Genomic DNA, 17,220 nt, shown 5'->3' on the forward strand with positions numbered 1-17,220 from the left:
TTAGCTAATACAGGAGATAAAATGAGGAGACAAAATATTAAACAAGAAACAAAAAAAACTCTAATCTAAAGAAGGCATGAAAAGAGGAAAAAGGAACAAAGAATATATAGGACAAATAGAAAATAAATTGCATGGTGGTAGATTTAAACAACTATATCAATAATTACATTAACTGTAAATGGGTTAAACATACCAATTAAAAGACAAATTGTCAGATTGGATTTTAAAAGCAAGACACAACTACAAAAAACACACATTAATAAAAAGACAGAGCAGGTAAAAATAAAAATAGGGTAAAAGATACACATGGAAACATCATAAGAAAGCAGGAGTAGCTACATTAACATCGAACAAAGTAGATTTTAGGAGAAAACATAGTACCAGAGCTAAACAGAAAACGTGTAGTGATAAAAGGGTCAATTCACCAAGAAGACATAAGAGTCCTAAGTACTTGGGAAAGCAGTTTGGCAATTTCTTTTAAAAGTAAATATGCACTTACCATATGACTGAGCAATTCCACTCCTAGGTATTCACCTACAAGAAAGAAAACATAAGTACACAAAAAGACTTTTAATAAATATTCATAGCAGCTTGAGGATAACAGTCCCCAAATTAGAAACAACTCAAATTTGGAATATTATTCAGCAATAGAAAGGAATGACCATTACAAAACATCAATGTGAATCTCAAAACCATGCTGAATGAGAGTAGCCAATCACAAAAAAAATACATACCACTTAATTCCATCTATATGAAGTTCTAGAATGGGTAAAACTTACTTTAGTGATATAAATCAAATCAGAGGTTGGGAGGGGGGCTTGACTAGGAAGAGGCATAAGGGAATTTCAGGGTTGTGGAAATGTTCTATATCATTTTGAGGCTGTGGTTACACAAGTATATCTATTTCTCAAAATTAATCGACTGTACTTTTTAAAATGGGAAAATTTTATTTCTGTAAATTATACCTGAATACGTTGACTTTAAAAAATAAAATAAAACAAGAGAGGAGAGTTTAAGAAGGGTTCACAGGGTTAAATGACACAGAAAGAGAGAGGACTCTGAGAATTGAAAAAAACTTATTTTGCTACAAGGATATTCTTAGAGACTCTAGGAAGTACTCATATAGAAAAGAGGAATAAAATATGGATGCAAGGCATTTTAGTCACGTTTACCTAGTCTGAAAAATTAAAATAGAAAACGCATAAGCTTTCCTGTTTCAGCTAGTGCTTCTCATCTTTTGATGTGCATAGTAATCACCTGAGGTCTTGTTAAAATGCAGGTTCTGATTCATGAAATCTTGGATGAGACTTGATATTCTATATTTCTAACAAAATACCAGGAGATGTGGATGTTACTGGTTCATCCACTACACTTTAAGCAGCAAGAACACTGATCACTTTTCTGAGACATTGATGGTTTACATCTAGTACCAGTTTGGTCTAAAAGTTCTCAAAACCTATGGAATCCATTCCTACCATTAGTTACATGTAGTTTGACAATTCAAACCCCCTATTTGTGAATATAATCAATACAGGTGCTTATGATGCTCTGGAAAATAACAGAGATTTTCATTTACTTCAGCAGCCTTGGGTTCAAATTCCAGCTGTTTCTAACTCATAATCTGGGTTATCACCCCTAGCCTGCAAAATGAGAGAACGGTTTCGGTTTCTCCTCTCTAGGCTACTGGGAGGATTACAATAGAAAATGGAAGTGAAAGTAATTGCAGGAACTATAACCTGAAAAAAAAAAAATGTTTACAACGTCAAACAAAATGAGCAAAACAAGATTTTACGTGCCACAGTTTTTAAAAGGAGCGGGACCTAAAATAAGAGGTGGGGCTCCGGGATTATCCCCGTGGGCGTCAGGAATGTGCCATATTGTAATAGAGGGACGCCCCATTTTAAAAATAATCTGGAGAATATAAACTTCTGTATTTAATATTACCCCTAAAAACGAAACTTGAAATACGAACTTTTCCCTCATTACAGACTTGAACTGACACCTAACTCAAAGTCCAGTGATACTATTTTTGCTTCAGTCTGCTGATTTGCAACAAAGTCCCACCCACGCATCGCTGTCCCTTTCTCCCATCCTCTCGTCACTTTCCTGCCCCCGCGTCCTGCAGCCCCCGCCCCAGGGCTGTAGTTTCCACTACGCTGATGGGAGAGGTGGTAACGGACTCCTCCATCTACTTGCCTGAGGAGGGGGCGTATGAGGAGCCACGTACCAGAGAACGGTAAGAGACCCGCGCTAGGAGACGCAGAAGCACGAGAAAATCCGAGTTAAGGACGCCGCGTCGGGGCAGAAGGGGAGACGCGGGAGCCCACAGCCGCCGAGCGACCGCGCAGCTTTGCCCTCAGCCGCGCCGCCACCCCCAGAGCCTTCCAGGGATGGCACGGGCGGGAGGAGGCGGGGCCCAGCGCGCTGCAGCCGCCGCGAAGGCGGCCGCCTTTGCTGCGGCCGGAAACAATAGTGCAGGAGCCCGAGCCGCGCGGAACTGCTGCGGCGGCGCGCGGAGCTGGACGGTAAAGACCCTGCGCCCTTACCCCCGACCCCACTGCGTCCCGGCCCCGCGGTGCCACCGCCTTCGCGCTCCGTGTCCCGCGGCCCCTCGTGCTCTTCTGCGTGAGGCGCCCCCGACGGACCGACGGAGAGACGGACTCGGCACCCTGAGGGGCGGGCGGGCGCCCCCATCGCCGGAGACGGGACGGGGGGCTTGGCTTCCCGAAGCGCTGAGTCCGGGGGACCGGCTGCCGTGGCCCTCGGACGATTCCTCTTTGGGTGGGAGAAAACCCCGGGCGAGCGGAACCCATGGGTCCTCCCTGCCCGGCTTGGCCACCTCGCCTCCGGCGGAGCCCGACCCGTACGGTGGAGCCGCTACACGGTTTTGGACGCTGTGGGTGCTTTGGCCGCGGGAGGGATGCCCTCCCCGGGTGTTCGCGTTTCCACGTGCATTTTCCTGCCCCGATCTCCGCTAGGAAGCCTCGCTACGCCGAGTTAGCGAAATGCATCTAAGGTTCCCACAATGAAGTTAGCAAAGCAGTGTCCCAAACAGGTCGTTTTTCCTGCATTTAACAGCGTTAAGTAGTTTGACAAACCCTGGCAGCTGAAAAGACCTCGCTGCTAAGCTCTTTCGGTGCGTGGTCGAGGGTGGGGGAGGAGGGTGGACCAGAATGCCCGCAAAGTGCTTTCCTTCAGATCTCCTCCTCAACCAAATGAGGTGTGGGACCAGAAAAGACACTTTGACCTAGTGTCACCTATAGCAAAGTTTTACTAGGTTTGTGTCTTTGCACAATAAAAGCATGATATTGAGGTATAAGTATGGCGATGCATGTTTGATGGGGCTGTTGAATTAGATAAACTGAACAGCAGTCTTCTCTCTTCCTAGAAGTTGCTAATATTGCTGTAACGACAAGTTCTTGAAATTGCGTAACTCTCCTTTTCTGTTTCTTAATAGGGACACTATGAATGAAGAGGAGCAGTTTGTAAACATTGATTTGAATGACGACAACATTTGCAGTGTTTGTAAACTAGGAACAGACAAAGAAACACTCCAATTCTGCCACGTTTGTTTTGAACTAAATATTGAGGGTAAGGACAGAATATATATTCATTTTATGGCATGAACTTTACACAGCTACTTTATGTGAACTAGTTATAGGGTAAAACTAAAATTTCTTGAATGATTGGAGACTGTGCCAGGTATGAATTACGGAAATCTATTAAAGATAAATTTATGGAAACGAAGCCGAAGTTAGCACAGCCATGAATTTAAGAGAAATCTGGGTTTTTTTTAACTCCCCTAGTACTAACCCCATTTTTGCTAATGTTAAAATGAGGTATGAATATTGACTGGTAAACATGTTTTCTGGTTTGAGAGCTTATTAAGTTGTCAGGTTTTAATATACATGTCTGTGTGTGTGTGTGTGTGTGTGTGTGTGTGTGTGTGTGTGTGTGTTGTGGGGCGGGCTTGGTGGGTTTTGTTTTGTTTTAATATTAAGAACTAACGTAACCAAACATTTACATTGAGGGGCAAACGTAATTTTAATCCTTTGGCCTACCATGCTAATTCTTGACAGAGGTGAGCTATAACTCTTCCCTAGTGCTATCTTACCTAAAAAAACATGTTTAAATTTTTATATAACCTCTTTTCAGTGGTCACACACACTAATTTTTAAAACTAAAAAGGCTTTTAAAATGTCTTAAAGTATCTCTGAGAGCTTATAAGAGTTCTCCAAATACTAAAAAAAAAAAAAATTGTTACTCAAAGTGTTTGGATTAGTGCACAGTTAATGTGTCTATGGATATCAATAGTTTGCCCCCAAGAAACATGTGGGATATGTTTCTTTAATCTTGACATTGTCATTTTAAAATTGATTTTTAAAAATATTTGAGTCACAATAAAAAGAATATTCTAGCAATAAAAAAGTTTACGTGTTATTTGAATTTTGAATTGTAATATCAGTAGAGATTTTGTTAGAACCTTAGATTCTGGGTAGTTTAAAGCAGTATTTCATTCTTTTTGCTAGTTTGTACATTTGGAAAAATTCATTACTTTACTTATTATATTAGGAGATATAAAATGTTCCCATAGTTAAAAAAAAAAAAGAGAGAGACGGAGAGAAAATTAGGATTATGTACCTTGAGATGCCCATTAGGACTTGTTTTTCTGAAATTGTTCTAGATAGTCTATAGAAAAATCAAAATTATAACCATAACTAGACTACTAAAAGCATCTAGAGTTAATTATATGACATTCATCTTTTGTTTAAGATTGTGTTGGTTACGACAGTTTTGCCAGTATACTCTTGGAAGAATTGTAGTTTCTGACCATGATAATTGATGGAAAATCGTGGATTTCTTGTGGGTTTCATAGACTATGTATAACTTTGACTTTAGTAAGTGTAGTAATTAAAACTGCTTTCAAGGGCATGACTTAAAAATACGATTCTTCTGTAGCATTTACATTTCTATGTCCTTAATCGTGCTAGAGTGAAAGATTATAAATTTACGTTCTTTGGAATTAGAGTTGGCCCTGTACTGTTACATTGTAGGTTTTAATTTTAGATGGGCAAAAGCATTAGAAATGTTCCAGCTCAAACCTGTATTGTACATTAAAGGCAACTGAGAGCCAGGTAGTTGGGCTGTCGGAGGTTGCTCTAGTGATGGCAAGCTGTTGCTAAATGCTAGGTGTTCACTATGAGCACTTTTGTACTAGGCACTGTCCTAAGGAAGCACCTTACCCGGATTATCTTGTGCAGCTCAAAATAGCTCTGGGATAGCTACTTTTATCTATCTTAAAGGTGATGGACTAAGCTCTGAGACCTAAGAAATGCATTTTGAAGTCGCACAGCAATAATTGACAGTCCTGGGCTTTGAAGCCTGGCAGTCTGGTTCTAGTATGTGATCTTAATTCCATTGATCTACTGTCGATAGTTATTTCAATTGATAGGGCTAATATTAGGAACCTGATTTCCTGAATCCTAAATGACTGCCCTTGCTATTTGGTCAGCCATTTTCTCCTAACCAGGGCTTCCTGCTAAATTAATGGTATTCATGCTGTGATAGAATTTTTCTACAGAAATCCAAACTTTCACAATTGTATTTCTATGCTTTTTTTGGTATGCCTTTTAACTGGTTCTCAGTCACTATATAGAGAATATATAAATATTCCTCAGGTAACATCTTAATAAATATTTCATCTCTGATAACATTTATATCTGTATAAGCATGACATAAGTCCTACATTGTTGAAATAATAGTTTTCTTTAGTAGACAATTCTCAATTTGAATTAGAACTATTTTATATTCTGTGTACACTCAAGGTTTTACATTTTTAATGCCAATTAAACCTTTGTGAGAAAAATTATTTTAGAATTAGATTTTCTTGATTTATCTGGTCAGTTCTCGCAAATATAATACATTTTTATTTTTACTACACTGATAAGCTAGTGCATTATAACCATTTTAGTATCATTAGATTATTCTTAAATCTTAGACATTTTAGAGGGGGGAAAAGAGGGAAATGAGAGGACCCTGAATTCCATAAAATTTTAGTTTTTATATCAGTATACAGGTTTTTGGAAACCAATTTTGAAAAGTGGTAATGAAGTAATCACATCCTAAAAGTAACAAGGTATATTTTTTTTCTATGTAAGTAAACATTTTTAAATGTTTTTGCAGTTTTCTTTCTTCTACCAAGTTCTCCACACAATGCCAGTCAATAAATGTTAGAATGTGAGAGAAACTTTAAAAAATAATGCCTTTAAAAGTATGACTTTAAAAAAAAATTTAGCTTTAACTAGTTTGGTATAACTTCTTTGTGTATGGTAATGCTGCTGCTGCCTGGTTTCTTAGCTAACTAATGGCTAAATTTACTCTAAAGCATTTTATTCATTTTTTTCCCAGCTAAAAGGCTAGTTAATTCTCTTAAGGAATTTTTAAGCTAGTTTTCAGTGCACAATTAGGAGTTTTAAGAGTCCACACATTTGTAGTAAACAAAAATGTTTTATACCTTTTGAACTGTTGCTTATGTCAGATCAAAACTCGTCTAATCAAATGGCCTCCTGTTTAAAAGTTCTGTGTAGGCATATATTGGCAAAATGAAGACAAAATAGCAAAGAGAAATAATAAAAGATAGTGTAATCTCGTAGGAGAGATTTCATATTCTGAGATGACTCTTAAGTTGCCTTTTTTCTGTGACTTTACAGTAGTAACAAAGAAATGGGTACCTACATTTTATATACTTATGAGACATAGGTGATATAATGTAAGGACCCAAAAATGTACTTGAAAGACTCAAATTTTTTCAGATGTTTGGAAAATTCATTTTTTTGTACTTATAATTCACCATTAAAATAACTTGTTTACTTCTGGTATTAGGAGACAGACACATAAACTTCCTAATACTTATGGCCTATCTTTGGTCTTAAGACACTATCAACTTTTTTATGGGTCTGTGACCAAATACACTAATGTGCATCATAGCTCATTGTGCTAAAATCTCTAAAGTTATTTAGTGACCAAATTGCTACCATATCCTAAGCTGTTGAGACTGGGAGGAAGTCATCCCACGGTGGTCAGGAACCAGTAATGAAACTCAACTGTAATGTAACAGTCAGAAATGAGATTAAAGGGGAAAAAAGATGCAGGACTCCAGTCTGTTACTTCATACTATCTGTTTTCATTTTGTGCCAAAATGCTATGCAAATAATTCATATTTCTACCTTCCTCTAATGATTTGCTTTCTTTTCTATAAACTTTTTCATAAGATTGGATCAATTTCCCTTATGCCAAGCAAAATATCCAGTGTAAGTTTATCTTGCTAGTCGATTAATAAGCATATTGGTCCACTTTGGACTGTGTAGTCCATCTCAGTCTTCATTTTCCCCTAATTTGTTGAAGTTTCGAGAAGCCGACCAAAATTCAGATCATTAGTAATCTTTCCAGCAAGAAAAATCTAAAGGTATTTTCTCTTGGTTAACGCACAGGTGATCCCAGTCTTACTTTTAATCTGGCTCTTCCTTGTTCTCTGAGTCTTTGACTAATATGCTGTTCACATGGTCAATAGTCAGGGAGCAATTTGAATCTCAATATTAAATCCTCGATTTAATTTGGAAGGCAAGACTCCTCAGTCTGTCAACAGCTCTTCCTCTGTCCTGCTTCTGACGCACTAGTATCTTTCCACTTGGGTAAAGGGGGCCACCACGTGTGATAAGGAAGCTGTATACAGGTAACTCAGTCTGGTAGTAGCCTCTTTCTCATTTCCCATAAAGGCAGACATCATGCTTTGGTATTAACTAAAAGAGCATTTTTAAATATGAAACTTAATGTGACTTTTGAACTTTAGCTCAGCTATGTTTGGTATACTTGGAAATACAAACACAGGTGTTTTTTTTTCCTTAACTGCCTTTTAATGCTACTTTAAATAAATTTTGAGCACTTTTAAAATGGCTCCAATAGCAAAACCTCATTATTTAGACAGGAGTAAGCAGGAGTGGAAGTAGAAAGTGGATTTAATTGGTCATAAAACTATAGAATATTTTAAAATAAAAATAATTGAAACTAGGATAACAACATCTAGTGAAGACTTGTAATTTAACTAACAATACCATATATGAGGAGCCAGGTTCCAGATTCTAATCCTGTCCTAATTACGGTGGCCTCTTTTTAGTTCCTCCCAACTTTTACCCCCTTTTAACTTTGTTAAGATTTCTATTTATAAAGTCTAGGGTGAATTTAAAATTTACATTGTACACAAATTTGGGTTGGAAAGATATATCCATTAGGAATTAAATCTGGCTGTATATAACAGGAAATCCAAATAATGATGAAATAAAATGCAACTATACAAGTTAGATGCTATGTTAGCTGTTATCCCAATCTGATGAATGAGGAAAGTGAGTAGAGTCCTAAATCACACAGCTTAGACTTGAAACCCAAGGTCTCTGGTTCCAAAAAGCCCAGGTGCCTAAGTCATTCTGCTTCCAAACATAATTACGTGGACTGTTAAGAATTTAGGAGATGTTAAGTAACTCAAAATTAGAGATGAATTACACAAATGTGAATATTCAATCAAGGAACAAAATTTAGGTCCCAAGAGATGCTTAATTGTAAAAAATAATTTCTATTATTTGATTAATACACACATTTGGTGAAATATCCAAAAATATACAGTTTCGATGACCAAACGAGTAGGATGATGCAATGTTCATACAGATTGTAATAAGAAAATACATAGTTTTTAGAACTCTTGGATTGGATTATCAGAGAAGAGGGAAGAACTAGGAAGAAAAAAGGGCACACACATGACAGGGACAATCTAGTTGAGCCTTAGACTGACATTTGCTACAGAATCAGGCAGGTGTCACCTGGTCATGAGTTAGTGGTTCTAGCACTGCTGCTGTCCTTCCAACCATCCATGTACTGGAGGCTGACATACTACCTTGATTAGTCTTCTCAGGAGGGAATAGGGTTCTTAAGTCAGTGGAGACAGTCTGCAAACACAAGTCAGAATGTCAGCTCCACTCCCGGAATTGCACACCATCTAACTTTTGTTCAACAGCCCCAATAGCTGAGCCTGGGGCACTTTCTAGAAAGAGAAACGGGCAATTTATGAAGTGAGGTTTCTAGTTTCTGAGTCTAGAAAATAATGAATGTTAAACTTTGCTAACATCAATAGAACATTTTAGAAATATTTAGAACATAGTATAAATATTGTTCCTCTATTGACATCCTGATAAAATTTAAGAAAATTTTCCAGTGTTTATTACTGAATGTAATATGAAGACAACATAACTTTATATTTGTATAGCACCTTAGAGGTTGGAACATAGTCTTTCTTACAGCACCTTAAATTTAATCTCCACATTATATAGGAAATTAACATTAAGTGTGAATTTCAAATAAGGTAATACATGAAAAATGTGTAACTGATTAAAATCAAAGTGGCTAAGTAACATTGCAGAATTATAAAACTGTTACCAACTATAGTTCTAGTTAGAGTGGATTTAAATTATTCTAATCCAATTTGGCACACCATCTGTTAGGATTTTGATAAGGGGAATAAACTCATTAAACACTAAGCCTTGAATTTATAGTTTGTAACAAGGGAACCATGTCTGTTTATTTACAAATAATTTTAAACTAGAGTACGTATTTCTGGTAGCTTTTTGCCATTACTGTCTAAACTATAAAACAGTAAGGCAAAATGATTTGTGTATACCCACCAAAATCTAAATCTCAGAATTAAAGCTATGTGGTTGAGTCCATAGCAACTTTTAGACACATTCAGTCACAAATATATTTTTCCATATATTACCTTATTTAAAATTCACACTTAATGTTCATTTCCTATATAACAACATGGAGATTAAATTTAATAGGCAGTAAAAGTACCTTCTAACTTCTAAAGTGCTATACAAATATACTTAAATGACATTTTTAATATCTAAAACTCATAACTGGAAGAATAATATCTATAATAAATTTAATGAACAATAATTGCTAGTCAGTCTTGAAAACAGAGCCCATATGTTGAAGTTTGTTGGTATTATTGGGGGGAGTCCTTCAAAATCAACGTGAACTATGCTTTTGCTCATACTTTCATATTTCTATCTTCAGATATTAAAGAGGATCTTTATTATCTTTAAGTTTTGGGGACAGTGTCACATATTTTAAAGTCTTTGTGTTCTTACTACTTCCTCACTAACACTTGTATTAATAGTATTTGCCCTGAAAACATTTCTGTTACTTATTTATAAAGTATCCTTCATAATCTTGACCACGTTCCTTTGGCTCACCAGATTATTTTCAGTATATCAACAATTAATTTTCAATTCAATGTCAAGCAACATTTTGGCTAGTAGTAGAATAAATACAATATAGATAAAGTATAATTCCTATATACTGTATCAGAAAGTTCTCCAGAAAACTCAGTTTTAGGTTACCAGTGTATTTATTAATGAAATTGGTCTGATAATATCAGTCGAAGTATTTTGGGAAAGAAATTAAAATCTCAGATTCTATATCCAGTTGAGACTGGAAATAGAACAATTTCATGCTTCTTAGAGCCTGTCTTCTTAATTCATTTATTTACCTCCCGTATTTGTCTGACCTTACACTGACTCATCATCTTGCCTGCTTACAGTTCTCTGTCCCCTGGCAGATAGACCAAAAAGATAGAGTGGTAGAAATGCTACTGTCTCCCATATTTAAAAGAAAACCAAAAAACCAAGGGGGAAAAACTTGACTCTCTTTCCCTAAAACTTAGCATCATTCTTGCAAGAGCAGTGTTCATTCAAGGTCTCCTCTGTATCCTCCCAACTCATTCTTCAGCATACCTACAACCTGCCAACTTCCTTTTCTTTCACTAGTGACATTCTAGTAGTCAATGCAGTAAATAGTTTCATGTTCTTGACATTTTTAGTACCTGACGTTTAACATTTTCCTCTTTCTGAAAACATTCGACTCCATAGGTTCTGTGATAAAATAACTCTGGCCTCTTATTTTTGCCTATTTTACTGTCTCCTTCCTAGGTTCATGCCTATCACCAGTCCCTAAAATATTAGTGTTTTCATTTAATTCTGTCCTTGTCTTTCTTCTCACATTGCACTCATCTATTTCTTTCATCACAGTGGCTTCAGCTATACGTCTGTAAGCTAATGAAGCTCCCCAAACATAACACCAGGCCCAGTATTTCTTCTGAGTGCCAGACCTGTAGATATAACTGCCTGCTTGCCCTTCTTGATTTAGATAATCTACAGGTGTCTTGAAGTTAAGTTTCTCAAACTAAATTTACATCCTTCCATATACCCATGCATTTTATATTTCACTCATATTTGGTTCACATGGAACTCCAGGCTCCATATCCCAGAGATTTTGATTCTGTAGGTCTAGAGTGGAGTCTAGGAATTTGCATTTTAACAAGAATTCCAGCTGCCTTTCAATGTAGATGGTCTAAGGACCAAACTTTGAAAAACTGCCCTTAATGACTGAATGGTTCCAGGTTCTTTAGGACTTTCCATGTAGAGCTGTGTAGGTACATGGATGAATTAGGGCTGAAATCTTACCTAAGCTCTACTTTTCAACTGTGTGCCCTGGCAGGGATGGTTTTCCAATTTGCCTTTGCAAGTTGGCCTATGGGCTCACAGCAGCCCTTATCTGTTACCCTCACTACTTTCCTGCCACCCACTGCAGTCTGTCCCTGAGACCTAGTGATTCTTTCCAGTCTGTTCCCTGCTTTTCATTCCAACTGCTACGCCTTTGTCCAGGTCCTTATTCCTTCTTACCAATATTACTTCAAGAGCCACTTTAGTTTCATAGACTTTCTCCCCCTTCTCCCATCACACTACCCCACACTCCCAATTCTTCTCTCTCAGTATCACCAGAAAAATAAAGTCTTTAAAGTACAGATCTGATCATGCCATTCATTGTCTTAGAACTCTCCATTGATTCCTCGCCATTTTCATCAGGTTAAGCTGTTAACTCCCTAACATGACACATAGACATTTCATGACCAAGTAAATACCTGCTTCACTGGCCACCTTCATCTTTCATTCCCGCTCCAGAGTCACTCCACAAGCCGGTCTCATGCACCCACTCCCTCCCTCCAGTTCCCGCCCTTTCTCTCTCACTTGCTTACCTAGTTTCCTCTGTCCTATACATCATTTACTTGTCTTTCCTCCTAGTATACTGCAACGACTTTCCTTTTGGAGTACGTGTATTTCATAGAGGTGATGAGAAATACTACCACTGCCTGTGTTTACAGGGCCGCTGTGAGGATCACAACAGATGTTGACTATAGGAGCCTTTTGGTAAATACAGTTTGTGATGCAAATGTTAGTATTAATTTAAATTCAAATACAGAAGGGTTTTGTTCTCATCTGAAAGGGTGAAATACTGCTGAAAAGATTGCTGTGATTGGTTGGTATAGTAAGCAGCTTCTCCATTGATACAGTAAGTTAATGTTTTATGTACATGGAGGAGGTTTGAATTTATCCTGAGTTTACCTTTCATATGAGTTGATTTTCACTAGGTTTTGCTGCTTTGGCTGCTATTTCCCTCATATAGCAGCTGCTCAGCACATCCTTTCACCAGTTTCATTGTTTTTTATCAACAATGTGAATTGTGTTCAGTTATCAGCATCTTTATTCCTCACTCCCTTTGGGTCTTAGGGTCTCCAACAAGAATTGCCAGATAAAAACTATAGTGTGGTTATCATTTTACTTTGAGGGAGGGAGACTGCTTTCATTTGAAGGTTAAATATTATTCCTTTGTTAGCCTAAACATTCTCACAATCTTAAAAGAAATTCAGAATTTTAGCTAGTATGTATGTCTTTTAACCTTTAAGCATCTTTTTTTGTTTCACTTAGTTATCGGAACATACAGTACAGTACATAAAGACTAATGTGTCTTGGACTAAAGAACAAACACTATGTTCTTTCCCAAACCAAAATGTATTTCTTTATAGCCATCTTTTGTTTTGCATTGAAAAAGCAAACTATGCCTAACAGAAAAATCAAAATACAGGAAGCAAAAATAATATTAAGACTAATAGTCCCACCTATCTACCAATAATCTCTTAATATTTTGGTTCTTCTCAATTGTTTCTACAGTGGAGTGTACGTGCGGGTGGTATGCACGCATACGTGTGCATGTGCATACTCGTGGTAATTGTGTTTTAAGAAATGAAGTCAGGCTACATATTTTTTTTTCATAAGCAGCCTTTTCATTTAATCTGTTAGGAACATCTTTTTCATGTTTGTAAGTGAAATTCTACCACATTAATTTTTTTTTAAAGGTTGCATTCCATTGTACCATAATTTATGTAATCGGTATCTCATTAATGAATGTTTAGTTTGCTTCCAATTTACCCGTACTAAAACATTCTTATATATACATCCTTTTTTGCATGTCTGATTAAATTCCCAGAGGAAGACTTCTGGGTTAGAAGTGTGTCCCAAATTGCAGTCAAGTCCAGACATTGTTATAATGTCTTCCATTACTATTGAATTAATGCTATGAAATCAACCATTTGGAGAGAAAAAAAAACAACCTTATTTCCTAATGGAAAAATCTTACTGTACACCGTTTCTTTTGTTTAGATCCAAGTTCTTTTTACTCTAGAATTGCTATGATGCAATTATAACACGGTCAAAATATTTCTATTTTAGCATTTTGTAGTATGATTCATCAATTATCATTGCTTTTTTAGCTTCAGTTTTTCTTATGAAATGGTTGGTGAGTTGTAGTGATTGTTTCCCATCAGCCTGAATTTTTACCATTACGTACAGTAGTGATTAAATTATAAATGCCTTCAAATTCACTAGTTAGTACATATCTATTTATTAGATGCAGCTGTAAAGCATTTATTAAAGCAAAAGTCAACTAGAATTTCAGGAACAGTGATTAAATGTATGCAAAGAAGTTGAGATGCAAAACTAAGGTTTTAAAAGAGCTTCATGGCAGCTTTTCACTTTTTCTTATTTGTAAGAAAATCATGTAGAACCTTAACTGGGCAGACAGCCGTTCAGGAGATGAAAGGGAAAGAGTTTATGGGGCTAACACATTTCTTGCTTTCAAACCTATAAATTTACTTTGTTTCCGCATTCATCTGGTGTTATTATGAAAGCATTCTTTTCAGGCGCTTTTGTTTAAGTAATAATGTATCTTTTTAACCTTGTCTATCTTTAGAAAAGATTTTTTTTTCCTGCAACTTAGTGTCTCCATGTGCTACATATAATTGGATACTTAAAGCTGATCATTCAATCATTAGAGTTAATTTGAGTAGCTTTTTAGGAGTCTGTTATGACAATTTCATACACAAAAATTTTTAGAATAAGTGTCAGTACATTCAGTTGGGGGAAATGGAACAAGTAGAAAGAGGGTTACTTGGGTCAGTTAGAGTATTGGTCTAATTTGATAAATTTAAGTACTAGAAAAACAAATTCAGCTTTTAATATTCTATGCTACTATGAGCTTAGTATTTCGTAGTAGACCACCAGAAAGAAGATGGAAGAATCTGGACAGCTTCCATCATGTTCTTGTTGCAAATACCCTTTTGCTTAATGTATAACCTATGGACAAACTGCCCGGTCCAATTAGGTAGCCTGTCCAATTTATGGTTATTCAAATTTCAATTAATTAAAGGGAAAATTTTAGTTCCTTGACCACTGTAGCTAAATTTCAGTGTATGAGGTGTGATCAGACAATATGGTGAATGTTTAAATTTAAAAAAAATTATTACAGTAGAAGACACATTGCCATTAATCCCCCTCAAAATACTCCCCCTCACTTCAGACACACTTATCCCCTTGTTCTTGCCACTTTCTGAAGCAGTTGTGGAAGTATTCTTTTGTGAGTGTCTTCAATTGCTCTGTCGTGGCTGCCTTGATGTCCTGAATCAATTCAAAACATTTTCCTTTCATGGCCATTTTGCCTTTGGGGAAGAGCCAGATCCAGTGGATAAGATGGATGAGGACACACCATGATGATTTTATTTGACAGAAATTGCTGTACCAGAAACAGTGTGCGACATGGAGCCTTTCTGCTGTGATCAACAAATATGGTGAATGCTGCTGTCAAGTGTCATCCAATGGAAAGGCAGGGATCTTCAATATGGGAAGTAACACGCTGAACCTTAGTAACAGTGTGTGACAAGTTTCATCTTGTTCAGTGCAGTCAGTTGGGTGTGAGCTACAGTTAAGAGGTGTGTTTTAATGTGTGCCGTAAATCACCCTCCATCATAACAACGCTCAATGTCACATATCACTGCTGATACGGCAATTTCTGTCAAACAAAAACATTATGGTGTGTCCTCATCCACCGAATTCACCGGATCTGACACCGTGAGACTTCTGGCTCTTCCCAAAGTCAAAATGATTCAGGACATGGAGGCAGACACAACAGAGCAACTAAAGACACTCACAAAAGAGCACTTTCAGAACTGCTTCAGAAAGTGGCAAGAATGATGGGATAAGTGTGTTTGAAGCAAGGGGGAGTATTTCGAGGGGGATTAATGGCAATATGTCTTTTACTGCAATTTTTTTTTATTTAAACATTCACCGTATCTTTTGATCACACCTCCTATACAACATGTCCATTGTCACAAAAAGTTCTTTTGGACATTTTTAAGCAGGTAACTACATTAGGGGGTAGAATTGAGTGTGGATTATTTTTATACCTTGTTAGTAACAAACATTTGTTATGTAGGTGTGTTTCCCCCAATTTCTAACTGTTCTAATGAAAAAGTAAAATTGAAGGAGGTTTTCTTTTCGGCAAGTCATTTGCAATTTATACGCCTGTCAACACAAGAACTCAGTTCTACCCTTGAGGTTTATCTTTTAACATTATCTCTCTCAACTCCTTGCTCACTGAAATTTGCCCTTATAATTACAAACATTATAATTATTGGATTAAGCCACATTAACTGTTTAATCCATGTCTTAGCACAATAAAAACTTTAAAATAGAATAAACATCTCTAAGCTGAAATCTGTCTAAAGACCACCTGTTGGTATATCATTCTTTAGGGCAGTGATTTTCAAAATGTGGAAAAACAACTTGCTGAACCCATCTGTATATTGGCTTGGTGTGGTTGCCAGTAATTCCGTCTGCTAGCAATGCAGAGATAAACAATTACCTAATACTTTTAAATAATATGTTAGGTACTTGTACATGACAGACTCTTAAGTGACTCCTGAATTAGCTAAAGGCATGAAGGGTTGGGGAATGGAGCACTCTTCATCTCAGTACTCACTAAGGCACGTAAGACAAGCAATAAAAATTTCCACAAGGTAGAAACCTGTCCTATTGTGGGTTTAGAAAGAAAGTAAGCACTCTGACCATCCATCCTTGCCTTCTCACCTCTGGTCTTAATCTACCTTTAGTCTGATGGCAGTACCATCACTGAGTGGCTGTGATTGGAAATAGGTATATTTGAATTGAATCATGGTTTGGCTGCTGCTTATTCATCAGATGCAGAGTAGCCTGGTTGAATTGAGTGTCACAGCATCATTGGAACAAGCAGTATTTACAAGGAAGCAATCCTGACCTGTGTCACTGCACAACCTTAGTATAGTGTAAGCCACCTAACCAACTGACAAGGCTGCAGAGCTTGCTAGGCCAGAGGTACCTGCACACTCATGAAGGAAACGATAAGAACTGTTTTGAATTGAAGAGCACTTGCCCTATTTTCAGCCAGTAGCTGCTTCTCATTACTAATCGGTTGCTGCCAGATCTTCTGATTTTGTTTTTAAGAAAACCAAGACTAAAAATTGTAAATATTTTTTGTGTTTTTTTTTAAATACTCAGTCTAAACAAAACTTGTCTGTAGTATGGATCCAGACTTCAGACTATGGGTGTGGCACTTCTCTGTAACAGAGCCTTTCCCCTATTGTATCAGAAATGGGAGTCTGGTCCTCAAAAACAAAGAAGTAACATCTCAGCCCTTTGGGTCTTTCTTAGTACAACAAAGTTCAGATATCCTCCCATTTTTACAATTACTTGCTTACTTCGAAGCTCAAGATGACTTCTGTATGAGCAGCACATAAACATGCAGGTGACTGTTCTTTTAACAACTAAGGTAAGATCATCATGAAAAGGAAAACACTTACTCTTGGAAAATTTCTTTAAGCTGCACAAAATGTGAGCCTTCATAAGAAAAGATTTTGAAGCAGGACTGTGGATTGTTGCACAAATTGTTGGTCATGTTTGAAGGCAA

At 37.0% G+C, this 17,220-nt stretch overlaps 1 protein-coding gene across 3 annotated transcripts in view; it reads left to right on the forward strand.

The window, feature by feature from the left end:
• The first annotated feature begins 2,096 nt into the window (after window positions 1-2,096).
• The window catches only part of C17H21orf91 (chromosome 17 C21orf91 homolog), a 29,307-nt gene continuing 14,183 nt past the window's right edge, over window positions 2,097-17,220 (forward strand). The window contains exons 1-2 of one of the 3 annotated variants that reach the window (XM_074326564.2): window positions 2,097-2,236; window positions 3,458-3,591. In XM_074326564.2, coding sequence (XP_074182665.2) covers window positions 2,160-2,236; window positions 3,458-3,591 — 211 coding nt within the window. In that variant the 5' untranslated portion in view covers window positions 2,097-2,159. Of the gene's footprint in view, window positions 2,237-2,369; window positions 2,526-3,457; window positions 3,592-17,220 lie in introns of those variants that run through there. The other 2 variants (XM_019732052.3, XM_019732051.3) reach the window with 2 other exon arrangements.

Source organism: Rhinolophus sinicus, chromosome 17, assembly GCF_057876585.1.
Source record: "Rhinolophus sinicus isolate RSI-liver-muscle chromosome 17, RSI-T2T, whole genome shotgun sequence".
Lineage (NCBI taxonomy): Eukaryota > Metazoa > Chordata > Mammalia > Chiroptera > Rhinolophidae > Rhinolophus > Rhinolophus sinicus.